Below are 27,567 nucleotides of genomic sequence, written 5' to 3' on the forward strand. Positions count from 1 at the left end.
GCTAATATGTTGACTTTTATAACTAGTTAATCTAATATAATTCAACCTCTTGACCAAAATAAATAAATAAATAATAGATGCTCATCGATTTAATACACCATTCATATATAATTTTAATTTTTTTTTTTTAGGGTGTATAATTTATTTAAATGATACATATAAATAATATTATCATTTACACGTAACTGTAGCTTTTTTTTTTTTTTTTTGAGAATGACACGTAACTGTAGCTAAAAGAAGAAAGAAGGGTCAAACTTTTGTCCTCGAGTTAAAGTTCTACTTTTAAAGCAAGACCCAAACGCAGAACCAACGACCAAAGTTAATAAGTAATTAGTACTTACTCGTAATAATTAATGCCCTCTCTCTCTCTCTCTCTCTCTCTCACATATCCCCATCATCTGTTCTATCATCTATGCTTTCTTTTCTTATTCCACACCTTCCCTCTCATTTTCCCCTTTCCTCTCTTTTCTTCTGAACCTCTCGCCCTCCCCCGTGACTCACAAGTCACACACCCTATAACAAAAATTTTCAAATAATTTCCAATACCACCGGTAAAGGAAAAAAAAAAAAGAAGGAATGATCTACATCTTCTTCTACTACTACTACTACTACCGGCAGCAGCATGCGATCCCCTCAAGCCCTCCTTAACGGCGAGAACCCATCACCTCACCGTCGCAACAGTAATTTCTCAACACCGTTGGCAACTCCTCACCACCCAGCGTCTCACTTCCAATCCACCGTGACCGTACACAAGCTCCGCCGCTTCAACTCCCTCATCCTCCTCTTCCGCATCGCCGCCTTTTGCTTCTCTCTCACCTCCTTTGTTTTCATGATCACTACCAATTCACGCTCCTCCTCCTCTTCTCCGCATTGGTACGATTTCGACGCCTTCAGGTAACCTAAAACCCCTCCCTTCCTTTTCCTTTTTTTTCAATCTCAGAACTTAATTAAATTTTTTTTTTTTTCCATTTCAAAATTAAAGGCACTGAAAACTTTTTTATTTTTTGGTTTATTTTTATATAATTGATTAATGTTTTGCTTTGGTAAAGTGAAAACGATTTTCGAAATACAGAACAAACAGACAAATAGCGATTTTCGAAAAAGAATTTCAGTTTTACCAGATACGGAAACTATTTCCAAGCTCAATACTACAAGCACTTTGCTTAAGCTGCACTTTTTATAAATAAAAATTTTTTTAAAAAAAATCAATTCAATTTCCCTCTACTTTCTCAACGGCCAAACAGAGTGAGACAGACCAAATGAATTTGCTAAAAGAAATAGTAGAAACTTACTGAAATTGACGCAGATTCGTGTTGGCGGCGAATGCGATAGTGGCCGTGTACTCTCTCTTCGAAATGGTAGCCTCCGTTTGGGAAATCTCTAGAGACACCACTCTCTTCCCCGAAAGCCTACAGGTCTGGTTCGACTTCGGCCACGACCAGGTCCAAACCCTAACCCTTTTGATTTCTGATTTCTGATTTATTTATTTTTTTTCAAAAAAAAAAAATATTTTGGATTTATAAATGTTTTTTGTTTTTGTGTGTGTGGGGGGGCTGTGATCCTCTAGGTGTTCGCGTACCTGTTGCTGTCGGCAAATTCCGCGGGAACGGAGATGGCGAGGACGCTGAGGAATACCAACACGTGTACGGCCACAAATGCATTCTGCGTCCAATCAGACATTTCGATCGCATTGGGATTCGCGGGGTTTCTGTTCCTAGGGTTTTCTTCTCTGCTCTCGGGTTTTCGGGTCGTTTGTTTCATAATCAACGGCTCTCGTTTTCATCTTTGAACCGAGAGAGAGAGAGAGAGAGAGAGAGAGAGAGAGAGGTAAGAGGAATATTTGAGTGTGTCGGAAACGTAGGCTTTTTTACGCTGTACCGTACTATGTGATTGATATGAGTGACGTGGTGTTTTTCATTATGTGTGATTGATTTGATCTTCAGATCTTGGGCTGTCGAGCCCTCGCACTTGTATAAAAGTCATTAAGTTGTAACAGTGGGAGTTAAAATTTTTAGCATACGCCGTCTCAAAATTCTACTTTTTAACTTTGAACATCTCACTTTATAATACATCATCTATAAAATATTATTTGACACACCAAATTCTAAAAAATCACTTCCATCAAAAGTTGTAAATGCCATAATATTTGGCATTGATGAACAGTACAATCTCAACTTTGAGACCTCACTGTTCACTAATTTTAAAACTTATAATATTTTTTTATTCAGTGGGGCTCACTTTCTTTTTTTCTTATTTTTTTCTTTCTCATTTCCTTGTTGTATTTCGTCTCTCATTCTTGCTCTGAGAGCCATAGATTCCCAACAGTCCAACCATAGATTGGAATTCAACCATTTCTCTTCTCTCTCTCTCTCTCTCTCTCTCTCTCTCTCTCTCATTGTCTCTGCCTCCCTCTCCGTCTCGACAGTGGTTGTGTGGGTTATGAATTTGACGTTTTGAATTTGACCGGCGTGGGTTCATGGGTCTCTGACTGGAGTGGGCATCGTCGTTGAGGGTAGATTGATGGGGTCATTGGCTCTAATCGGTAGGTCTTTGATGGCGTGGGTCTCTTTCAGTGGTTGTTTTTCTTTTTTCTTTTCCAATTGTTGGTGGTGATGAGGTTGTGGGTTTGTGATTTGGTTGTGATTTTGGAGGGTTTTTTTCTTTTTCTTTTTACAGTTGTTGGTGGTGAATGGTGATGAGGTTTGGATTTGAGTTTGTGATTTTGTTATGATTTTGGTGGTTGGTGGTCATGGTTGTGGGTGGTGGTGATAGTTTAGTTATTGTAGCTGTGGTGGTGGCGTCGGCGAGTGATTTTTTTTTTTTTTTTTTTTTTCAATGGTGGTAGCCAGCAGTGGCTAGCCGTGGGTGTGGATTTGCAAATAAAAGGGAGAGTTTTCATGAAAAGGGAGAGAAAGAGAGAAAAAAGTAAAGAATAAAAAAATAATATTTAAACAAAGTGTTAAAAAAATTAAAATATTTTATAGATGATGTATTATAAAGTGAGATGTTCAAAGTTAAAAAGTAGAATTTTGAGACGGCGTATGCTAAAAATTTTAACTCCCACTGTTACAACTTAATGACTTTTATACAAGTGCGAGGGCTCGACAGCCCAAGATCTGAAGATCAAATCAATCACACATAATGAAAAACACCACGTCACTCATATCAATCACATAGTACGGTACAGCGTAAAAAAGCCTACGTTTCCGACACACTCAAATATTCCTCTTACCTCTCTCTCTCTCTCTCTCTCTCTCTGTTCAAAGATGAAAACGAGAGCCGTTGATTATGAAACAAACGACCCGAAAACCCGAGAGCAGAGAAGAAAACCCTAGGAACAGAAACCCCGCGAATCCCAATGCGATCGAAATGTCTGATTGGACGCAGAATGCATTTGTGGCCGTACACGTGTTGGTATTCCTCAGCGTCCTCGCCATCTCCGTTCCCGCGGAATTTGCCGACAGCAACAGGTACGCGAACACCTAGAGGATCACAGCCCCCANTCCCATTTATTATGGCTTGCTCCCTTTAGGGGCTAGGCTTTTTTTGATTGTGGGCTTTTCTTCCTTCAACCCGCTCTTTTTCTATTTCTGCAGTCTTGCTACCATTTCCTGTTGCACCACTCTGCCATTCCTACTATGATGTCATTTGACCCAAGCCTACTAGGCTTCTTTGGGTCTGCTACTTATTCTTTTTATTACATTACTTGAAGGCTCCTATGTCCCATTTATTTCCTCTTGGGCATCCTTGGCCCATTTACTTTCCTTGGGCATTCTCGACCCTTTCTAATTCTGTGTTCTCATGAGTTTTTACTAACTATTTTGGACTTTCTTGACCCAATTACTTTATCCTTCATCCTTTGAGCTCATGGACTTTCCATCAACCTCTTACTTTCTTTACTTACATTACTTTGAGCTTGCTATGGCCCATTCTCACTTTTCTACATCTTTACATCACATACTGTCCATGAGTTTGCTACTTCTCTCTTTTCGGACCCCTTTAGGCCTGTTTGCTTCCTCAATGCCCATTTATTTATTTTATGGGCCTATGATTCATTATTCCTGCCGTTTAGGCTTAATGACTTTTTTATCCAATCACTAACTCCTTTCTTCCCATGTTGTTGGGTTTTTTCCTTCTATTGGGCTTCCTAAAATGAGCATCAACTCAAGTCTGTAATGCTCGATTTTCATGCATAGAACTCAAGTTCATTATACTCAATTTAGCACAACAAAATCGGCTTCCTTGCACTTGAATCCTGAAATGTTAATTTATTAAATAATTTTAAAAATATACTAACAAAATTATTTAAATTTTAGTGTTATTTTGAAAAAAAATTATAATAACCCAACCCAACACAACTCAACTAATAACCCATATGTCATGTTGCTTGGCCCATGGGCCCACCATTAATACGAAACGCATTCTTTGTTTTTCGTCACCGCCACAGCAACACAATTTGTCTTCGTCCCCGAGATCTACCAAAAGGTGCTCTCTCTCTCTCTCTCTCTCTCTCTCTCTCAATAAAATTGTGGGGGGGATCATGGCCGTTTATGCATATGTTTTTCGTTTTCTTCTGAATCTGCATCGTTAATTTAATAATTTGTGACTATATATATTTTGATTGATGATTTTTTTTTTCTTTTTGGTTTTGTGTCTGGATATTATGTTCATCTGTTATTATCGGCGGAACAATTCTATAAACTCTGTCTGTCTCTTTAATTTTTGATCGGGCCGATGAGTTTTCGATGTAATATGGATATGACATTTAGGAAATAGAGCACACGAGATCGCATAGCGGAGTGGATATCGCGTTAGACTCCGAATCTAAAGGTCGTGGGTTCGATTCCCACTGCGATCGTCCTCACTCTTTTTGATTTTTTTTTAAAAAATGATTATATGACATTGTGGCATTTATCTCTCTGCCTGTTTTATGTGACTTGCATAATGATATTGAAATATTTGATGGAATGGAAGATTCAAGGTTTTTAATACACTCTTGGACCCAATGCAGTAGGTTCATTGTATAATTTTAGGTCCAATAGAGCTGCTTTTTACTGCTATAGGAAGCATAAGCAGGCTTAAGATACATTATCGATGTTAGAGTATACATGTAAGTGTTTAAAGGTCTCCTTTTGATACAATTGAGTGATGATTTCTACTTATAGTGTAGCCTAAATAATTTCAGGTGTTAAATGTGATATTGTATTAGAAGCTGCTTTTTTTTTTTTTTTTTTTTTTTAATCTCACATTTTTGGTTCTTATTGGATTAGAGGACGAGTTAATTGGAGAATTATCAACAGAAGATATGTACAGGATTCTGTCACTCTTGTCGTTCCTTCACGTCTAATGCATACATTGTTATTGTGGTTGTTCCTTGTATGCTCTAATGTCTGTCTACGATGCTTTTTCTTGAAATGATCAAAGCTTGTTTTCCTTGTTTCTCCTATGTTTTTTTACCCTTTATGTTTGGTGGGTAAAATTAACATTATTTAAAGAATTAAAAGAAACAATTATGTAATATTTGTAAAATTTTTTTTCCTCATGCAACTGTGTTCTCTATTCTTTTGCCAAAAGGATAAAGAATTAGATATAAATGCAGTAGATTGCTTTGTTTGAGCCTTGTTGGTAACAATATGCAACTGCAGCAAAGACAAGCTTGCATATAGTAACTCTTAAACTTCTTTCTTTCAACATATGAACACCTCAATGCTGATTATTATCCGAGGAATTCAATAATTTATTTGACCAAACATCAGTTTAACATGTGCTGCCTGAGTCTTTTAGTAATTGAGCACTTGAAAAATAGATGATCGCATAGTTCCATGCCACTTTTGCAGCAACCACACTACAAATCACCAATCTGTACTAATTTGGCTAAACTGTCTTTGGATGGTCTATTCTTCATTATTGGCCAATAAGTGAAGGAGCATTTAGGAATTCGATTTTGAACCAGGCACTCAAGATTCATTATGAAGATTCCATGTCATCCAAGCAGAAACTCTAATCCAATAAGAACCAAAAATGTGAGATTAAAAAAAAAAAAAAAAAAAAAAAGCAGCTTCTAATACAATATCACATTTAACACCTGAAATTATTTAGGCTACACTATAAGTAGAAATCATCACTCAATTGTATCAAAAGGAGACCTTTAAACACTTACATGTATACTCTAACATCGATAATGTATCTTAAGCCTGCTTATGCTTCCTATAGCAGTAAAAAGCAGCTCTATTGGACCTAAAATTATACAATGAACCTACTGCATTGGGTCCAAGAGTGTATTAAAAACCTTCAATCTTCCATTCCATCAAATATTTCAATATCATTATGCAAGTCACATAAAACAGGCAGAGAGATAAATGCCACAATGTCATATAATCATTTTAAAAAAAAAAAATCAAAAAGAGTGAGGACGATCGCAGTGGGAATCGAACCCACGACCTTTAGATTCGGAGTCTAACGCGATATCCACTCCGCTATGCGATCTCGTGTGCTCTATTTCCTAAATGTCATATCCATATTACATCGAAAACTCATCGGCCCGATCAAAAATTAAAGAGACAGACAGAGTTTATAGAATTGTTCCGCCGATAATAACAGATGAACATAATATCCAGACACAAAACCAAAAAGGAAAAAAAAAATCATCAATCAAAATATATATAGTCACAAATTATTAAATTAACGATGCAGATTCAGAAGAAAACGAAAAACATATGCATAAACGGCCATGATCCCCCCACAATTTTATTGAGAGAGAGAGAGAGAGAGAGAGAGAGAGCACCTTTTGGTAGATCAGATGTGGACACGGCAGGAGCAGTAACCAGATCTCGGGGACGAAGACAAATTGTGTTGCTGTGGCGGTGACGAAAAACAAAGAATGCGTTTCGTATTAATGGTGGGCCCATGGGCCAAGCAACATGACATATGGGTTATTAGTTGAGTTGAGTTGGGTTGGGTTATTATAATTTTTTTTCAAAATAACACTAAAATTTAAATAATTTTGTTAGTCAGTATATTTTCAAAATTATTTAATAAATTAACATTTCAGGATTCGAGTGCAAGGAAGTCGATTTTGTTGTGTTAAATCGAGTATAATGAACTTGAGTTCTATGCATGAAAATCGAGCATTACAGACTTGAGTTGATGCTCATTTTGGGAAGCCCAATAGAAGGAAAAAACCCAACAACATGGAAAGAAAGGAGTTAGTGATTGGATAGAAAATCATTAAGCCTAAACGGCAGGAATAATGAATCATAGGCCCATAAAATAAATAAATGGGCATTGAGGAAGCAAATAGGCCTAAAAGGGTCCGAAAAGAGAGAATTAGCAAACTCATGGACAGTATGTGATGTAAAGATGTAGAAAAGTGAGAATGGGTCATAGCAAGCCCGAAGTAATGCAAGTAAAGAAAGTAAGAGGTTGATGGAAAGTCCATGAGCTCAAAGGATGAAGGATAAAGTAATTGGGTCAGGAAAGCCCAAAATAGTTAGTAAAAACCCATGAGAACGCAGAATTAGAAATGGTCGAGAATGCCCAAGGAAAGTAAATGGGCCAAGGATGCCCAAGAGGAAATAAATGGGACATAGAAGCCTTCAAGTAATGTAATAAAAAGAATAAGCAGCAGACCCAAAGAAGCCTAGTAGGCTTGGGTCAAATGACATCATAGTAGGAATGGCAGAATGGTGCAACAGGAAATGGTAGCAAGACTGCAGAAATAGAAAAAGAGCGGGTTGAAGGAAGAAAAGCCCACAATCAAAAAAAGCCTAGCCCCTAAAGGGAGCAAGCCATAATAAATGGGAAGTCAGAAAACAACTCATGCCATAAGAAGTCAAGGATAGATGGCAGAATGTGCAAACGAGCCTCCAGACCACAGTGAACACATGAGCAACAGGCAAGTTTTGGACATACGTAGAAGTGGAGCACACGCAAGACCCAAACGTCACTAGCCTATACCTAGCCAATACAAGAGGTGGTGGGTCATGGGTTAGTGATAAGAGGGCATGGTTTGGCGGTGGGGAGAGGGGAAAACCTATTTTGGGGTTCCTACTCAGGCTTTTTTAGGAGAAATGTCCTGCTGGGATGACATACCGCCCAAAAGAAGTAAGGATGAGTTGGAACCACTAGGTGCATGCCATTAGGGATAGGAAGAGAGAGAGTACCTACACCGTAGCAGGTAAGAATGTCACGGCAAGCAAACAAATAAAATAGTCTTCTTTGTCTAGTGATGGGAAGTGGCACAGCCAGCACAGGTAAGTGGTGCTAGCTGGGCGACTAACAAATTAGTGATGGTCGGTAAGGACACCCAAACTAGACAAAAGTAATTAAAGGCTAAAATAGTAAAAGCCAACCACGGTAGGCATTATATAAAGGACCCTTGTCGTGCATAGTAAAAAGGGGACGAACACAGTAATAATAACCTCTAGGAGAATCACAACAAATAAGCAAGCACTGAGAAAGAAAACGAAAGGAAAAGAAAGAAAGAATTAGCCAAAACAAAAACGAAGAGCATAGAATGGCAGCACCAATAGGTTGATCCCCTCTCTCCCTCTAAAGCCCCGCTCTCTGCTAATATCAAAAGATTCTTCTGGGCACAGGCCATTTAATTCCATTCCCTCAAAGCAATTAATTTCTTTTAAGGGAGATTATTTGCATTAAGGAAATGATTCCCTTCTTACTTTCGGCCTTGTAATATAATTTGGCATGGTAGACTAATATTTCCCTCTTTGATTTAACAAATTCATTACTATTTCTTCCCCACTTATTTCTGTTGTTTTATGTGCGGGGTGTCTTTTTGTCGTTCCCCTTTACTAATTTTGTTTAAATAGTGAACACATTTCTTTTGCTATCTTTATTATATTTGCCTGCATAACTTTCCCATAGTAGCTCCTCCTATCATGGGTATGTGATCAAAGTTTTGGCAAACGGGGCATAGTTTGTGCACAAGCCGAACCAAGGTGGGTTACAATTGGAATGGTCTCAACTCCCTAATCCAGAATACTTGGGCCCATAACAGGATGCAGCCCAGCCCAACATTACAAAAAGCCCTCCACACCATGAAGAAACCTATAAACCCAAACTAAACGAAGAAGAAACACGAAGATGAAACCCAAACAAGAAACACAAAGAAACAACAAACCACAAAGAAGGAACAAACCTTCAGGCGAAGGTTTTCCTCTAATTCGTTGTTATTCTTGTCTGGGTCTTGGGTTTGATGATGTTTCGTTGTTTTTCTTGTTCTTTGGTTTGATGATGTTTGATGTCTGTTGTTGCTCTCAAGGAAATCGTGTCTTAAAGACTCAAGTTCCATGGAACTCGAGTTCTTCACACTCAATTTAGCATAACAAAAGCAAGCCCCTTACACTCGAGATGTTAGTTTGCTAAATTATTTTGAAAACGTGCTAACTAAAGAAATTATTTGAGATTCAGTGTTATTTTGAAAAAAAAATAAAAATCCAGGTTATTACCTGTCTATTTTCGACAAATAAAAAAATTTACGGTTCGATATCTGCCTACACTGAAAATCAATTAGTGTTTTGATCTGATAATATAGAGTAATAATTAAAAGCGAACGTCATAGGTTAAAACTCTCTCTAAAAAAAAATCTCAACAAATTTCATAACCTTTATATATATATATAACAAACATTCATCATATAAAATTAACTTTTGAGAGAGTGAATTATATAATAAATAAGGGTTATTCTGCTAGTAAGTGAGCATGTTTATTGCAAATTTAAGAAACATCAAACCTACAAATTTCTTAACAATTATAATAATAATTAGGATGAGAAGCTTTTATTAGTTTTCGTATAGGTCATTATTGATTGTCACTGTTTTATCTTTTTAATATTACATATGCACCCTTGATGAGAAATGTTAGATTTTTGTGTTTGCTTGTAATTTGGAAATCTAATTATTCTATTTGTGTGATTTATTTTTAAGTATATTGTATTTTTCAATGCCTTGTAATTAGACTGACAATCCTTAGGCTTCGTTTGAGAGTTGTATTTTAACTGAGGTGTCAATGCTTCAATTTATCCCCACCAAAATTGTCAAATTATTTTTAAATAAATTTTATTATTGTAATTATATCAATGATTGTTGTGGGATACATAAATTTAACCATGCCACGTGTCATACCCAAGGCCGAGGAGGCCAATACAATTCCGAGGAGTCCATACACTCAGATGGTAAGGCTGGAGAGGCAGGCCATGGCCACGTTAATAGCACATTACAAGAGGGGGCTACACTGTAGAGGAAGAGCTTCAGAAAAATAACTGTCAGGCTAACACTATATAAAGGCCCTTCTACGCAGAGGTAAAAGGGAGACATTTTATTTTTCTAGAAAAATTGGTGAAGTCTTTGAAGTACTTTCTTTTCTACTTCAACCCACTAACTTTACCATCGGAGGATTCAAGACCGGCCACCACCGGTCTACTCTAATCTTCTTTGACTTTTCAGGACTCACCCTTCAAGATCATCAATGCCAGGGAACCTTTCAACCCACTGATTTCCAAGGATACATCAGTTGGCGTCATCTGTGGGGAAGAAATTTGTTGAGTTCTGTGATTTCTTTCTCCAACAAAGGGTTGAAATGGTTCGGACAAGATCTAGGGCTACTAATCCAGGCCCTCAACAAAGCAGGGACGCCTCTAGTAACCCTCATCGCGACCGTCAATCAACACCCACCATGCAACCATCTTCATTCCAGCACATGCAATCCATGGCCACTGCTATGGCAGAGTTAACTCGCCAGAACCAGGGGTTGGTCAGACAACTTGATTTAAGAAAGTAGAGTCATGAATGGAACACTGAAGAACGAGCCCAGAGTCAAGAAGAGGAAAGGAATGTTGAACCTGAAAACCAGTCAAGGGGTACCGCTTCATGGAGGGTACCTCATTTGGAAAGGGAAATGGATCAAATGAGAAGAGTTATGGACGAGATGAGGGAGAATATGAGGAGAATGAACCCTGTAGAAGACTTAGTTCACAGGACCGATTCCCCCTTTGTGGCTTCCATCAATGCTCACCATTTGCCACCCAAGTTCAAGATGCCTCCATTAGATTCGTATGATGGGACGCGGATCCTTTTGACCATATTGCCACCTTCAAAACTACCATACACCTTCAAGGAGTTCCAGATGAAATAATGTGCAGAGCCTTCCCTACTACCCTCAAAGGGCCTGCACGAGTGTGGTTCAGCAAAATACCTCCTAAAACAGTGACGTCCTTTGAAGAGTTAAGCAAGTTATTCATTAATAATTTTATTGGAGGGCAGAGGCACAAACGTTCTTTATCTAGCTTGCTAACCATAGAGCAAGGGGAGAATGAAAGTTTGCAATCCATTATCACGCGGTTCAACAGGGATGCCTTGGCGGTGGACGAGGTGGATGATAAGCTCCTTTTGGCGGCACTCTATAATAGGGTTCACTCTGATTTGTTCATCCACAAGTTATATGAACAGGCGCCTCAGACCATGGCTGAACTAGTTCATTCAGCCCAGAACTTTATGAATGCAGAGGATGCTATCATAGCCAAGAAGAGGAAGAGAGTTGAGAAAGTGGAAGCTAATCCAATGCGTCAGTCAGAACAAGGTCCTCCTCCTAAGAAGGGACGAACAGAAGATAGGAAGGACCAAGAGAAGAAAGCAGGTCCTTCAGTACGAAATCAACAGTACACCCCTTTGAACGTGCCACTCGAGCAAGTCTTTATGCAAATCAAGGACGAGCCTTCCTTAAAGTGGCCGAAGAAGATGAAGGGAGATCCTAACAAGCACAATAGGAATAAGTACTGTCACTTCCATAGAGATCATGAGCACGATACGGACGAATGCTTTGATTTGAAGCAACAGATTGAGAATCTTATCAGGCAAGGGAAGCTGAGGAATTTCCTTAGATGAGATCACAAGGACGAGAAATTGAAAGGGAAAGTAGAGGAATCATCACGACCACCACTCGGAGAAATAAAAATCATCCTTGGGGGAAGTTCTACTGGACAGACGTCCAAGTCAAAGAAGGCATACTTGAAAGTGGTGCAAAACGTCCAACTCTCTGGATAATCACCAAGAGCAAAGACCACGGATGGACGAGGATGCCGAGAGAATTCATCACCCTCATAACGATGCTATTGTCATCACTCTCCTTATTGCTGACTACAAGACTAGAAGGGTGTTGATAGATAATGGAAGTTCGGCTGATATTTTGTATTATCCAGCTTTTCAGCAGATGAGGTTAGGACGAGACCGGCTCCTAGGGTTGTCCACGGGTCGGGTCGGATTGGGTTTGTGCCTGATCCGAAACCGACCCAATTGGATCAGGTTACCAAAATTGTAACCCGGAACCGACCCAGTATATGAGTCAAACCCGGCGGGTCGGGTCATCGGTTAAACGGGTCAGATTAGTCGGTTAGACGGGTTTGGGCTTCGAATTGGGCTGAATTTGTGATTTTGCCAAAAAAATTTCTTAACTCAATTTTTGACAAGACTTTTGGGCCCAAATTAATGGGCTTAGTTTTAACAAATTAATGGGCTCTTTTCACATCCTTTATTTCAAATTGGGCCTTCAAGCTCAGCTTGTATAATGACATTAATTGGGCCTCCGAGCCTTATGAGTACAAATTTAATGTTTCTACCTAGTCTCAACAAATACTTTAAATAACACTCAAAAACCTGGGCAATTAGCAAGCACATAAAAACGCATAATATCTCTTTCTAACCACCTGTTAAAACCACACAATACAAGAAAGAAAATTTTTTCAAAAGGCCCTTAACATTAAGACCTGTGCAGTACCTTAAAAATCCAAAAATCCAGCTTGTATGATACCATTAATTGGGCCTCCAAGCCTTATGAGTACAAATTTAATGTTTCTACCCAGTGTCAACAAATACATTAAATAACACTCAAAAACCTGGGCAATTAGCAAGCACATAAAAACATAATATCTCATCCACCTGTTAAGACCACACAATACAAGAAAGAAAATTTTTTCAAAAGGCCCTTAACATTAACACCTGGGCAGTACTTTAAAAATCCAAAAACAAATCAAGAAAGTCTAATAAGCACAAAAGCACATCTCAACCTATTAAACCTGCCAAGTTGTGCCAACCATTCCATACATATAACACAACTTACACAAACTAGAAAACAAATTCTAACAAATAATTCAATCACAATCACAACCACACCACAAGTATGGCAAAAAAAAGATAACAAGAGCATCTTGCAATATTTCCATAAAGCCAGAGAAGGCAGAAAGGTAGTTACTACAAGTGTTAAGGCAGTAAACAACCAAGGAAGAAGCTAGTTATAATTAGTTACAATTATGAAATACCTAAGTATTTCCAAAAAATAGCTTTTCTAAAGCATTAAAGAGCAACTACTCTATAGTTTAGTCCATGACTTATAGAAAAGAAAACCTATAAACTTAATAAGATTTCTTTCCTATAAGCAAGAGTTAACAAAATAGAAAAGCACTGTCCAAAAAAATTCCAATATGTATCCAAAAATCTGCCTCATCTACAAAATGTGTCCTTCCTCCTACAAGAAAATTAAGAACATATTTACCAATAAAAATATAAGGACAAGACCAAAAATACAGAATAGTAATAACTAAAAACAACAGTAAGGGCAAAAACTTACCCAGTTAGTGATTAGTCATCAAGACTAATTGGGATACATTTGCTTGAGCTTGAACTTGAACTTCCACCACCTGCTGCTGCTGCATGACGTATAACTAGAAAAGAGAAATAAATGAAGGCTATTAGATTAAATTTCATTTGCATAAGACACATTTAATAGCACTTAACAGACAAAAAGTTTGAAAGTTAACATATTACCGAAATCATGAAATTCATCTTCCAAGGCCTCTACCTCATCCTTTGATTTGCGAAAAGAAATTGGAACCAAGGCTTGAAGCCAATCTTGTGCACAAACAAGATTTTGAACCATGAGTGGAGAAAGTGAACTCCGAAATGGATCAAGTATGCGTCCTCTGGTACTAAACGCTGACTCAGAAGTAATAGTAGAAACAGGTACAGCTAGCACATCCCTAGCCAATTTGGACAGCACTTGATACCTATTTGAATTGGCCTTCCACCACCCCAATATCTCAAATTTCACATCCCCCCTTCTACTTTCACAATTTTCATCAAAATATTTGTCAATCTCATTGCTACACCCTATGGACTGCTCAGCCTCCAAGAAACGGTCAAACCTAGAATTAACCATCGCATATGGATCGCTACAACCAATTGACTCACCTTCTATGTGTGACCTCTCACTCCCACTAGGTACTTGTACATTTGGTGTATCAACACAAGAGTAAAAATCATACAACTTGACCAAGGAACCCCTCACCAATTCAACCATCACATCAGCCACTTCATTCCCATAAATTTCAGAAAAAAAAAAACTTCAAAAACCTCAACTTCTTTCTTGGATCAAGAATCACAGCCACATACAAAAGATGATTCATTTTATCCCCTTTCCCCCAATACTTATCAAACTTAGATTCCATTTTAGTTGCCATGTTTTTCAAGAGGTGGTTTTGAGATTTACTTAGATGGGAAATATTCTCTTGAATGACAAACATCTTATCGAAAAAGGTGTTTGTAGTAACATACAAAGAACCTGAAAACTTTTTCGTTGCATTGTAAAAAAGCTTCAAAAAACCCACAAATGTCCTACAATTTTGGAAATCAATACCACTAGGAGATCCCATACCACCACTATTCTCCTTGTTCATAAAGAATAAAGAATAACTATCATCCTCAAAATCCATTCGTATGAACACTTTCTCAAATTTTTGTGCAGTTTCTAACATTAGGTAGGTAGAGTTCCACCTAGTTGGTACATCTAGACAAAGAAGAGACTTAGACTCAATACCTAATCTCTCCACAAAACCCAAAAAAGTTTGATTCCTATTTGGTGAGGACTTCACATACCTCACAGCTTCACGCACCTTAGCAATAGATGCATCAATTTCTCTCATACCGTCCTCCACAATCAGATTTAGAATATGTGCACAACACCTCATATGTAAGAACTCATGTTCTAAAACAGTCCCCTTCCAATCTTTAGTTACATTTTCTAAAAACTTAATGGTGGCACCATTTGAGCTTGCATTGTCCACTGTTATAGTGAATATGCCATTAATACCCCACTCACACAAACACATCTCAATCTTTCTACCTATAGTCTCCCCCTTATGGTTTTCAACTTGACAAAAATTCAAAATTCTCTTATGCAACTTCCAATCATCATCAATAAAATGACCGGTAAGGGACATATAACACAAATTTTGAATACTAGTCCATGTGTCCGTAGTAAGACACACCCTACGACCCTTCAAGGCCCCCCTTAGTTTCTCTCTCTCAACACCATAAATGCCAATCACATCCCTAGCCACAGTTTGACGAGATGGGATATCCCTAATTCGCAACTTAGGTTGTAAAGTTGTTGCATATCTTTGAAACCCATACCCTTCTACAAACCTAAAAGGCAACTCATCTATTATAACCATTTCAGCGAGTGCCTTTCTAGAAGCCTCAACAGTAAAGGCTGTTGGTACAAGCTGAAACCCTTCCTCCCCATCCATTTTGGGTTCAAACGCTAAGGTTTGTTGCCCTTTAAGTGTATCTCCATTAGGGTTCTTAACACAAACTGGTATATAATTCAACAAATTAGTAGTACCATGCCCCTTAGTATCAGCTAGATAAGTTTTTTGACAATAATTGCAAACAGCCTTAAAATGACCCTCACCAATATCTACTTTTTCAATTAGGTGGAAGTGGAGGAACCTCAGCATTAGTTGGAGTGGCAGTAGATACAGCGTGGGCAACAGGTTCAGTTTGGGTAGTAGGTGTTGTTTGGGAAAGGGGTGCATCACTAGACAGTTCCATAACCTAAAGACATCAGCAAACAACCATAAAAAAACTGATCCTAAGAAAGATCATTGTAGTTGACCTCTTAAAGGGCAAAGTCACATACACTGGGGTTTTGTAGAATAAAAAATATCATTATATTTATGCATAAGAATTGACTTCACAAGTACTGATTGGAATGTATCCTCAATCAACTAACAAGATTGACCAAAAAATTTAAAAGACAATGTGCAAGAATACATCAAATTATCAAGTCTAGTGAAAGGGTGCATCATATCTGAATCTCTATCTAATTGTCAAAGGATTCATATGAGTATCAAACTTACAATTAAGAATGACCTTTTCTATAATTTAAGAGGAAAAAAGTAGGACTTCTAAACTCTCAGTTGATGAGAAGATAACCCAATCCTATTTAGTATGATAACTCTGATCAAGACATGAAGCAATGGATTGATATAACATTTTACATGTAAATAAATAATACATAGATTGGGTGGCCTAACAACTCTGATGAGAAAGAGAAAATAAAAGACTCAAAAAGAAATTACAAAGACATATCGTCATCAATTTGTAAACACAATTATTGCAGTCAGATATTCCTCAAACAACGACAGAACTCAAAAGTAACACAAACAATAACAAGAAGTTAAAAGTGATACAACAGAAGAGAAATGATACCTCAGAGAACTCTTAGCTGTTAGGGATTCAACCTTGCAACGAAAGTAAAAAGCCTACTTGAACAACTTTCAATGCTGTATAAAATTAGGATTTCAAATTTATAAGTTAGGAAAGCAAAATGAATCAAACAAATGAGCAATAAAATACAATCAGATAAGAAAATAAGAATGTGTTTGGATTTCATCTTTTTTAAAATAGGGATCCATCTTCTTCTTCTTTTTTCTTTTTTTTCCTTTTTTTACAGTGAAGATACAAGTATATTAATCATAGAAAAAAAAAAGGAATAAAACAGGCAGGTAAGAAAATAAAAATGCATTTAGATTTTATCTTTTTAAAACAGGGATTCATATTCTTCTTTTACATTGTAGATACATCATACAAGTATATTGATCATAAATAAAAAATAAAAGAAAAATAAAAACAAAAACAAAACAAGGAATAAAACAAGGCAGATACAAATCACACTCAGAGTCAAAGCACACTAAAATAATGAATCAAACTAACTATAATGATAACACAAACAGACACACTCATATTAGGAGTTCTATCTTTGAAAATTGATAAATCAAGTCTTTGACCAACAAATCAAATAAAAAAAATTTAGGGTTTCATCTTTGAATCCAATCTATTGTTCCGTTTTAGTCCCTAATCTTTAAGTTTTAAATCATTTGAACAAGATCCCTTAAGTTGCTTTTCATATGATTCTTATTACATATCAAAAAATAAATCATTTGAACAAAATGATAAACCCACATCACAAACATAAAATACAGAAAAAGAGGGATGAAAAGGGAAATTTTTTTTTTTACCTGATCTGAGACTAAGAAGCTGAGACTGAGAGATTGAGAAGACCCATGGAGTGAAGATGGCCGCGTCAGGTGGGCTGTGAGGCAGCGGCAACAGCAATTAGCAACCCGGTGAAGTGAAGAAACTTAAAAGATTTTGATGCAAAGGAAAAGGAGTATTTGTTTAAAAATAAAAAGGTGAGATTTTGAAATCACTAGAGAGACTAGAGAACAGAAAGAACAGAGAAGACTCAAGGAAAGACCAATTTATAAGAGAGAGATATGAGGGTTTTGAGTCTGAGCCGAGTAAGTAGGGGTATGGGAGATTTGATTTTGATTTTGAAAAGTGTAGCCAAGTAGTGTCTTGAAACCCTAAACCTAAACCATGATTCATGACCAGGTCCAGAGCCATGGGAAAGGGAAAATCTGAGTTTAATTTGAAGGGTAGCCGACTAGTTGGGGCGGGTAGAGAGAGAGAGAGAGAATGAGTGAAGTGAAGACTAAAGACTGAACTGAACTGAGGGAGGAGTTCTAAATCTGATTTCCTTTTGCATGGAAGGTGTGAAATTTCAGCTTTTAGTCCCATCCCTCTTGCGTGTTGCACTAAACAATTCAGCCTTTAGTCAAATCAATAGTGCTCCTCTCAGACTTCACGTGATCTGCAATGATAACACCCATATTTTTTTTTTTTTTAATCTTAAATCATCAGTCGGGTCGGGTTCTACGGGTTTTTACCCCATTAACCCGTCACCCAAACCGATTATTCGAGTTTTATTAGAGGGGAAACCGAATCCGACCCACCATGGACTTCGAGTCCACCCGCTGGGCCTCAGGTCGGTCGGATCCGGGCAGGTTGGTCGGGTCTTTTACCTGCTGGACACCCCTACTGGCTCCAACCAGCGAGTTCCCCCCTAGTAGGTTTTGGTGGAATGAAGGTACAACCTGTGGGCATTATTTCATTATCAGTGACAGTGGGGGCATACCCGCAACAAGTCACCAAGGAGGTGAACTTCCTTGTTGTAGATTGTTCATCCTCCTACAATGCCATAATTGGAAGGCCAACTTTAAACAGTTGGAACACTATTACATCCACTTATCACCTGTCGGTTATGTTTCCTACAGAACAAGGAGTAGGACAAGTGCAAGGAGACCAACTACCAGTAAGAGAGTGTTACCTGGTAATGTTGGCCATGGATGAACAAATTCAGGCCATGAATATTGAAGAAAAGAGAGTCGTGGCAGAACTTGCTGAAGTGTTGGAAGATGTTTCTTTAGACGAGACAAACCTGGAGAGGTGTACCAGAATTAGGGCAGATTTAGAAGAAAAAATTAAGGAGGACCTCATCCAGTTTTTGAGGAAAAACACTAATATATTTGCTTAGACTCATGAGGATATGTCGGGTATAGATCCTAGCGTCATCACTCGCTGTCTAAACGTATGTCCTTCCTCAAAGCCAGTTCGACAAAAGAAAATGGTGTTTGCCCTGGAGAGAGATGATGTTATTAGAGACGAGGTTCAAAAGTTGATGGCGGCAAAATTTATAAGGGAAGTATACTATCCAGATTGGTTGGCCAATGTGGTAATGGTTAAAAAGGCGAACGGCAAGTGAAGGATGTGTGTAGATTTTACTGATCTCAACAAAGCCTGCCCCAAGGATAGCTATCCATTGACACGCATTGACCAACTAGTGGATTCTACCGCAGGCCACAGATTACTTAGGTTTATGGATGCTTTCTCAAGATACAACCAAATAAGGATGAATGAGGCCGACCAGGAGAAGACATCCTTCGTCACTAATCAGGGATTATTCTGTTATGAAGTAATGCCCTTCGGTTTGAAAAATGCTGGAGCAACATACCAACGATTAGTTAACCATATGTTTCATCCACAGATCAGGTGGAATGTCGAAGTCTATGTGGATGACATGCTGGTGAAAACTTAGGACGAGGGAAGGCATCTCGATGACCTGTAGGAGACGTTTGACACACTAAGGCAATATCACATGAAGTTGAACCCTAGCAAATGTGCTTTTGGAGTATCGTCAGGGAAATTCCTTGGTTTCATGGTTTCACACAGAGGCATTGAGGTAAACTCGGAAAAGATAAAAGCAATTCTAGATATGAAGCCTCCACAGAATATCAAAGAAGTCCAGTCTCTTACCGAATGAGCTGCTGCCCTTAACAGGTTTGTTTCTAAAGCTACTAACAAGTGTTTACCATTTTTCAAGGTTTTAAAGAAAGCATTTGAGTGGACGGACGAGTGCTAGAGAGCCTTTCAAGACTTGAAAACGTACCTCGTTACAGCTCTATTGCTAAGTTCGTCCGTGACAGGAGATGAGCTGTTTTTATACCTGGCAGTTACCCCGCATACCATGAGCTCAGCACTAATAAAAGAGGAAAGGAAAGTACAAAAGCCAGTGTATTATACGAGTAGAGCACTGAGGGGAGCGGAAAGACGATATCCCCTAATGGAGAAGTTGGCTTTCGCACTAATAACAGCCTCCAGAAAACTAAGGCATTACTTCCAGGCTCATGTCATTAACGTCATGACGGATCATCCACTCAAGAAAGCAATGAACAAATTGGAGGCTGCAGGATGATTGATTCAATGGGCTGTCGAGCTCAACGAATTTGACATAAAATACCAACCTAGGCATTCCATAAAAGCTCAAGCTCTGGCAGACTTCATTGTAGAGTTCACCCCAAGTTATGACGATGTAAGTAAGATGGAAGTCAACCAGAAATGGATCGTCCATATAGATGGATCGTCTACATAGCACGCCGAAGGAATAGGTGTGGTTTTGCAATCTCCAGAAGGGGATAAACTGAAACACAAAGTTCGCTTGCAGTACCAAGCAACCAATAATAAAGTTGAGTATGAAGCTTATCTCAAAGGGCTGGAATTGGCCAAGTCTGTGGAAGCTGAGTCAATACTCGTCTTGGGAGATTCTCAGCTAATCATGGGCCAGGTGAATGGGATGTACGACTATATATAGTTATCTCCGTCTCGTCCAAAGGACTAGATGGAGGGATGGAAGACGAGATACCTACCTGGGACCCTAAAGTTTTTCTAAGTTGTTTCTGTACTACTTCTAAGGGAAGCCTAGGGACCCCTGAGATATATTCCTCGTCAGTGGTGTTTCCCCTACTACTACTACTACTGGTATTACTAGAGTTGTCATTACTCTCGTCATAATACTCGTCTATAGCTTTCTCTGTACTATTGCTAGACGAGGAGATAGTTATTTCTGACATTTTCTGAAAAGAAAATTTTGAAAACCTAAAAGACAAGAAGAGAAGGAATACCTGGCTCTAGGACGAACTGAAACTATAGACGCGAGGGAACTCTTAGACGAGGCTCTAGACGATGACTGTCAAGGAAGGAAAATCTTAGAAGTGTGGAGAGCAGTGAAGGCATTCCATTATTTATAGATGGCTGACCTAAGCACATGAAATGACGCAACCAACCAAATGATGACACGTGGTCTTCGTCTCAAAAAAATGAATCAACGAAATAGGCCACCATTCAGGTTATAACACGTGGCATGTCTGATTGTTGAAAGAAGCTCGTCTGTCCAGAGAATTAGATTACTATATTTTCTTGGACGACCCATGGATGAGGGGGCAACTGATGGTGCAAGGAAAACGTGCTTAGCTGTGCCTCGTCCATATGGCCGTCCATGACAAAGTACAAAGCAGAAGAATGAATGGGTCTTACACTCGTCCCTCTCTTACCGTCTTTGATTGCACTCGTCCTTCATTCACTCATCCATTGGGGGAAGTACTAGTAGCGAATCTCGTCTATCTTTAGTGATGGACGGACGAGGTTTATTTGAGTGGCAAACTCTTCCAAAAGCCAAGAGTCACGTTGTTGTGAACCAAGCCTTCTGTTAATTGTTGAACACCATTCCCAATGAGATAACTTCCATGACAGTTATGGAAGTTATCTCTGAATCCTCCAAACTCTACGACGATAGGAAAAATAACTGTCAGACTAACACTATATAAAGGCCCTTCTACGCAGAGGTAAAGGGGAGACATTTTATTTTTCTAGAAAAATTGGTGAAGTCTTTGAAGTGCTTTCTTTTCTACTTCAACCCACTAACTTTACCATCGGAGGATTCAAGACCGGCCACCACCGGTCTACTCTGATCTTCTTTGACTTTTCAGGACTCACCCTTCAAGATCATTAACGCCAGGGAACCTTTCAGCCCACTGATTTCCAAGGATACATCAGTAATCAAGTTTAAGAAGAATATACCCTAGAACTACTCTCCTTGGACTTTGCCAAGCAAGGATTTCTTCGCATAAAACCTGTTTTCCTTTGTTCTATTTCAATCTTTAAGTCATTGTAAGTTTTGCCAATTCATTGAAACCTAGTTTTTAGCCTACAGTTACAAATTTATTGTATTGGGTTATTTGGGCCTTAATCCATTTACATTTTGAGCTCAGGATCCAAACCCTACCCTTACAATTGTCATCATTTTTTATATGGTACTATACATTATTTTGAAAAATGTTGTTAATTTATGAAGTTTGATTACATAAATTGTGATTCACGTTGCGCACAAAATTCCTTTAAAATTTTACATATATTTTTAGTGAATTTTTTATTTATTGTATTTATTCAAAATATTAATTGAATAATTGATAAGGATAAAATTGTAAATATATGCTCACCAAAGGGAAGGCATAGAATGACTTTCCAAACCAACCCGTCGGCTTTGCTTATGTCCATCAACAAGGCAGTAGGAAGTCTATGGCTTTAAGCTGACGAGGTCAATGAAGGGAGTATGGAAAGCTGACACCAATAAAGCCGATGGTTCTGACATAATCCTGACTTGATTACCATGCATGATTATATAAGGAAATGACTTGTATCCCACACTTAGTGTTAGTCTCCTACAAGGAAATGATTCCACAATATACGTTTATAAGGACTTCTATAAGGAAAAGACTTATGATCCAAGGAAGAGATGTCAACCCTCTACTACTATAAAAGCCCCAATACCCTCACAAACCAAGGTACGCATAATTCACCCCAGCTCTGGCACTCTAGAGTTGTGAGAAAAATTATAACTTGACCTTCGGAGGGTATTTGGCCGGCACCACATCGGTACTCTCTGTTAAATCTTCTTTTTTTGTTGTGCATGTGTTATTTCAAGTGTATAAAGACTGTGTGGCTCACTAGTGATTTTTCGGCATCATCAATAATTATATTATTTATCATGTTGTTGGCCTAACCCCAATCAGACTATAAAACCAAAAATCACTCACTTTTTTTTTTTTTTTTTTTTGCGGCCTGGTTTTTAAAATTAAGGAATGTACATTTTCTTTTTTCTTTTCTTTTTTTACCTTTTTCTGTTTATTGGTTATAAAAGTATCTTATACTCAGTTTATTTCAATATTAGTGTTTTATAAAAAATGGGTTATTTTCTAAAAATTATTTTCTGAAAAATTATCTCATTTTCCTATATTTAGTAGTGAACCTTAACATTAAGATAAAGTAGTTGTTTTTAACTGTTTTGATGTTTTCATATTGCTTTTTAACTTTCTTTATTTAGTAAAACGTGAGATAAAGTTTCTTTCTGAAATTTTTTGTAGAAAACAATCTCAAAAAAATTAGTCATATTTTTTAGTTATTTTTTATTTATTATAAATTTGATTGTATTTATTTATAATATTAATTAAATAATTTTATTATTTATCATGTTGTTGGCCAACCCTAATCAAGTTGATCAGACCATAGAACCAAAAATCACTCATTTTTTTTCTTTTTTTTTTTTAACTGACCTAGTTTCAAAATTAAGGAATATTCATTTTGTTTTTTATTTTATTTTTTTGTGTGTTTATGGGTTATAAAAGCATCTTATAATCAGTGTGTTTCAATATTAATGTTTTCTAAATAATGAATCATTTTCTAAAAATTATTTTTTTAGAAAATTATATATTTTTTCCTATATTTGGTAGCTAACTTTAACAATAAGATAAAAAAATTTTCAACGGTTTCCATGTCTCTGTATTGCTTCTTAACTTTCTTTATTTAGCATAGTGTGAGATAAAGTTTCTTTCCAAAAAAGAAAATAGTGGTAAACAATGATCTGAAAAATTAGATATATTTTTAATTGGATTTTTCGTTGATGAGAAATAGATTTAATTTGAATTATTTTTTCCAAAGCTATTGAACACTAGAAAATGAAAAAAATTATGTCACAAAAGTTTGGGTGAACTTCACATTTATAACAAAATATGGGCAATCTTAGACCAAGAAAGATTTAATTACCTCATTTTCCTATATTTGGTAGCAAACTTCAACAACAGGATAAAGTTGTTTTCAACCGTTTATATTTTTCCAATTGCTTCTTAACTTTCTTTATTAAGCATAGTGGGAAATAGAGTTTCTTCCAAAAAAAAAATTTAGCGGAAAACAATCTTTACAAAAATAGAAAATTTTTTTAATTAGATTTTTCATTGGCAATAAATAGTTTTACTTTGCACTTTTTTGTTTCCTCATTTTTCTATATCTGGTAGCGAACTTCAATAATAAGACAAAGTTGTTTTCAACAATTTTCATGTTTCCATATAGCTTCTTAACTTTCTTTCCTAGTGTAGCGTGAGATAAAGTTTCTTTCTAAAAAATTTTAGCAGAAAAAAAAAATCTCTAAAAAAAGTTATATTTTTTAATTGGATATTTTGTTGACAAGAAATAATTTTTTTAATTTTGTTTTTATCTTTTTAATTTTTTATCATTTTCTTATTTTTGGTGATGAACTTTAACAATAAGCTAAAGTTATTTTCAACAATTTCCATGTTGCCATATTGTTTCTTAACTTTATTTATTTAGCGTAACGTGAAATCGATTTTCTTTTTGAAAAATTTTAGCAGAAAACAATCTCAAAAAAAAAAAAATAGTCATATATTTTAATTGGATTTTTCGTTGACCAGAAATGTTTTTCTTCACAAAAGTTTTGAGTGAACTTCACAATTATCAAAATATATGGGCAAGCTTAGACAAAAAAATTCTGATGACAAATTGTGGCTGCTGGGATTCGAGCCCAGGTCTCCACGGCCACAACGTGGAATTCTTACCACTAAACTACAGCCACTGGTTGGTATATGGATGCAGAGACTCAAGAAATGGACTATACCAAAGAGCTTGGATTAATATATATATATATATATAGAGAGAGAGAGAGAGGAATAAAAATTATATTATATTAGGTGTAACTTTATAAATAATGTCATACCACTTAATATTTTTTAATTGAATGCGAATTTTGACAAATCTATTATTCCCTGCATCCTAATTTTTTTGTCCTCTATTCTATTTTGAGATGTCCCAAAATATTGTCCTGTTTCTAAAAATAAAAGTCATTAATTTACTAATATTCCTATTATACCCTTATTAATTTACTAATTCAATTTTTTGATAAATTTTTTTAACGGTAGTTTTGGAAACATATATATTTTTAAAAGGTAGACAAGACAATAAATGATGTTCCCTTAAAAAGTTTGACTTTTCAAACAGGATAAAAAAAAGTGGAACGAATGGAGTATTAAATTATATTATCTTCATATATTCTTCATACTTGCAAATTTTCAACCAAAAAAAAAACTCAAAATTAAACAATTTATTAACAACTTGACTATTGATCTTAAATCATTTTGAAAATTTATATATATAAAGGATGGAAAGATAATGATAACATAGTCGCTAAAGTAGCTCAACAAAAGCATAGGAATAATAAATGCTAAACTTATGCTTAACACACTAACATCCCCATCATGTGTAGTCCCATCCAACAGCCTTGATATAAGTGTATGCCTTAGTGCATTAAGCATGCGGAATAGATGAAGTTACCCTAATAGGGGTTTCCTAGGATTCAAACACCATACCAAATACACATAAAAAATAAATAAAAAAGCTCTGGTACCATTTATTATTCCATTTGGCCATTTGGCAGTCACATGTTATTTGACGTGACATAAAAAACAATTTTTTATCTAAGTTGTTAGTCACGTCAGCATTTTTCATTCATCATTTAACGATAGAAGCCATTTTAACATAATACCAGAAAGTTAAGGAACCAAATGACACATTTGAAAAGTCAGAAATCAAATTGACATATAGCGTAAAGATTAGGAACCAAATACATAGTTAACCATTTTTCAAGTAAAGAAGGTCTACCATAGAGTTTCTTACTATTGATATAAATCATAAACACAGACAACCACAATTTCAAGTGCGTGTACATATTGATGGTGAGCTGAGAATTGAACCAACTCCAAACTCGTCCATAAGAGTCGTCCAATTCAAGTAGATAAGAATGAACATCCTTTATAGGACGGTCGTCTATGGCCATAAGGGTCGTCCATCAAGAAAGCGCTTGGACGACCCCCAGCACTTGGCAATTTCCTAAAAAGATTTAATTACAAAGGGCAAGTGAATAGAACTACGCATTACCATTTTCAAACATGAGCAAGATCCCAGTTCACCATCCTAACTTCTCAATAAACTCTCAACTTCCAATGGCAATTATAGAAGATAAGATTAAATCTTCTATCTTCCATCGCAGTTGTAGGAGTTATGTCTGACTCTTGTAACTTCCGTACGATTTAAAGAAGTTATCAATCAAGTAATCGCTCCAACGCTCACTATATAAACACTCATTCACATCAGATGAAGGTAAGTTTTTAGACAACTCCCAAAAAGTTGGAACTCCATAATTTAAGAGAGAAACTAACTTAAGCATCAGAGGGTTCTTGACCAGTTAGCCCCGGTCTCCTTTAATAGTTTGTTTTTCTTTTCAGGCCTTTCAAGTAATTATTAGATCATTGAAACTCTGAGCATTCAGCCTACTAATTTTCTATGCATCATCACATATTAAGCTATATGACTTTTTATAAGGTGAATTATCATTAAACACTTTTACTAAGGTGAAAAATACCCAAAAAAAAAATGTGCTCTTGTAATTGCTTGTCTCCCCAAAATCAGTTGCCTAAATATAAGTGAGTTTCTGTTAGTTCAACTAGTAAGGTCTTCTATCATGGAGCAAGAGATATGAGATTCAAATATTGCATACACCAAAAATCAATAAGTGTCAAACTTAATGAGAAATAGCAATCATCACATAAAGATATAGGATCCAAAACCCATCCACACTTAAATTTGCTATATTATAAATTAAGAACAAGCTATTTTGGTTGAAAACAGATGGCAAATATCTGTGAACAATACTCAAACCAATCAAAAAATCTCATATCAATGGTTAGATAATTGAGGTCATTTGAAATAGACACATTGTCAACTATAAGTAATCTAAGATTAAACACATTTAAAAAAAAAAAAAAAAACCTTAGGAAGACTTTGAAGTTCAAGTAAAAAATCAATAGATGTTCATGTTTCGGCCTAATGATAATAAAGAGTAATTATCATGAAATATACACTATAAACTATAAAGTTGAAATTCTATAATATAATCTATCTTAAAAATGTTCTTCATAAAAGAGAAAGACTTCAAAGCTCAAGTAAAAAATTAACAGGTTTTGAACTTATGATGATAAAGAGTAATCATCATGAAATAGACACTAAAAATTATAAAGTTGAAATTCTAGAGTATACTAGGTCATGCTAATGAGTGTCATTAGAGCAATGGTAACAATTCATTTTAGAAAATTTTTTACACTACTTTTATGGAAAATGAAAAAAAAAGCTGTCAAAACATTAATTGCATTTCTTTTATTTTCTCCATTAGGATTTTTCTAGTATATTCTATCCTAATGTTATAAGTTATTGTGAGGTGTAACCTTGGTAACCTGAGCTATTCCTAAATCCTACTTACTAGGGTCAAACGTGATGAGTCGAATCTAACGCAGCAGATAATTGTGATCCATAGACTAATAATAGACCTTCCATGTATATCAAACTCTAATGTATAGACTAATAATAGACCTTCCATGTATATCAAACTCTAATGTCAAAAGACTCAAAACATGGAGAAATTATAAGGTACACATAGTGGACAAGTGATGTGATCCACTATTCCACTAGAAAGTTTCTGTCTATTTAAAATTGTTAGTTAGAAATTTTTTTAAAACAGAAATTAATTATTGACTTAATAATTTTAAACAAGTGGAATAGTAGATCATATTACTTATCCACCAGAAGACTGTATAATTTCTCCAAAACATGAGATGCACCTGTCTTTGTACTTTGTAGATAA

The 27,567-nt window shown here is 36.4% G+C and overlaps 2 protein-coding genes, 2 long non-coding RNA genes and 3 other non-coding genes across 7 annotated transcripts; 4 read left to right on the forward strand and 3 right to left on the reverse strand.

Moving 5' to 3' along the window:
• The first annotated feature begins 315 nt into the window (after window positions 1-315).
• Window positions 316-2,017, forward strand: LOC111996473 (CASP-like protein 4C2). The gene is made up of 3 exons (XM_024028462.2): window positions 316-894; window positions 1,307-1,442; window positions 1,568-2,017. The coding sequence occupies exons 1-3, from the start codon at window positions 623-625 to the stop codon at window positions 1,787-1,789; spliced, it is 630 nt and encodes a 209-aa protein (XP_023884230.1). The 5' UTR covers window positions 316-622; the 3' UTR covers window positions 1,790-2,017.
• Window positions 2,018-4,376: 2,359 nt separating this feature from the next.
• On the forward strand, window positions 4,377-5,691 carry LOC136066950 (uncharacterized). The gene is made up of 2 exons (XR_010628469.1): window positions 4,377-4,485; window positions 5,271-5,691. It is a non-coding gene; the product is annotated as an uncharacterized LOC136066950 (long non-coding RNA).
• Window positions 4,786-4,858, forward strand: TRNAR-CCG (transfer RNA arginine (anticodon CCG)). The gene has a single exon. It is a non-coding gene; the product is annotated as a tRNA-Arg (tRNA).
• A 722-nt stretch (window positions 5,692-6,413) lies between the features above and the next one.
• Window positions 6,414-6,486, reverse strand: TRNAR-CCG (transfer RNA arginine (anticodon CCG)). The gene has a single exon. It is a non-coding gene; the product is annotated as a tRNA-Arg (tRNA).
• A 4,664-nt stretch (window positions 6,487-11,150) lies between these two features.
• Window positions 11,151-11,900, forward strand: LOC136066940 (uncharacterized). Its single transcript, XM_065772021.1, has one exon. The coding sequence runs from the start codon at window positions 11,151-11,153 to the stop codon at window positions 11,898-11,900; it is 750 nt and encodes a 249-aa protein (XP_065628093.1).
• Window positions 11,901-15,776: 3,876 nt separating this feature from the next.
• On the reverse strand, window positions 15,777-17,819 carry LOC136066951 (uncharacterized). The gene is made up of 3 exons (XR_010628470.1): window positions 17,369-17,819; window positions 16,560-16,633; window positions 15,777-15,902 (listed from the first exon to the last, which is right to left on the reverse strand). It is a non-coding gene; the product is annotated as an uncharacterized LOC136066951 (long non-coding RNA).
• Window positions 17,820-24,378: 6,559 nt separating this feature from the next.
• Window positions 24,379-24,450, reverse strand: TRNAH-GUG (transfer RNA histidin (anticodon GUG)). Its single transcript has one exon. It is a non-coding gene; the product is annotated as a tRNA-His (tRNA).
• Window positions 24,451-27,567: the final 3,117 nt, after the last annotated feature.

Source organism: Quercus suber, unplaced genomic scaffold, assembly GCF_002906115.3.
Source record: "Quercus suber isolate HL8 unplaced genomic scaffold, Cork oak 2.0 scaffold_52, whole genome shotgun sequence".
Classification (NCBI taxonomy): domain Eukaryota; kingdom Viridiplantae; phylum Streptophyta; class Magnoliopsida; order Fagales; family Fagaceae; genus Quercus; species Quercus suber.

Coding starts and splice junctions, on each gene's coding strand:
- LOC136066940 (XM_065772021.1), top strand. CDS start 11,151: ATGTGCAGAGCCTTCCCTACTACCCTCAAAGGGCCTGCACGAGTGTGG.
- LOC111996473 (XM_024028462.2), top strand. CDS start 623: ATGCGATCCCCTCAAGCCCTCCTTAACGGCGAGAACCCATCACCTCAC. Junction 895..1,306: donor TACGATTTCGACGCCTTCAG/GTAACCTAAAAC, acceptor AAATTGACGCAG/ATTCGTGTTGGCGGCGAATG. Junction 1,443..1,567: donor TCGACTTCGGCCACGACCAG/GTCCAAACCCTA, acceptor GTGATCCTCTAG/GTGTTCGCGTACCTGTTGCT.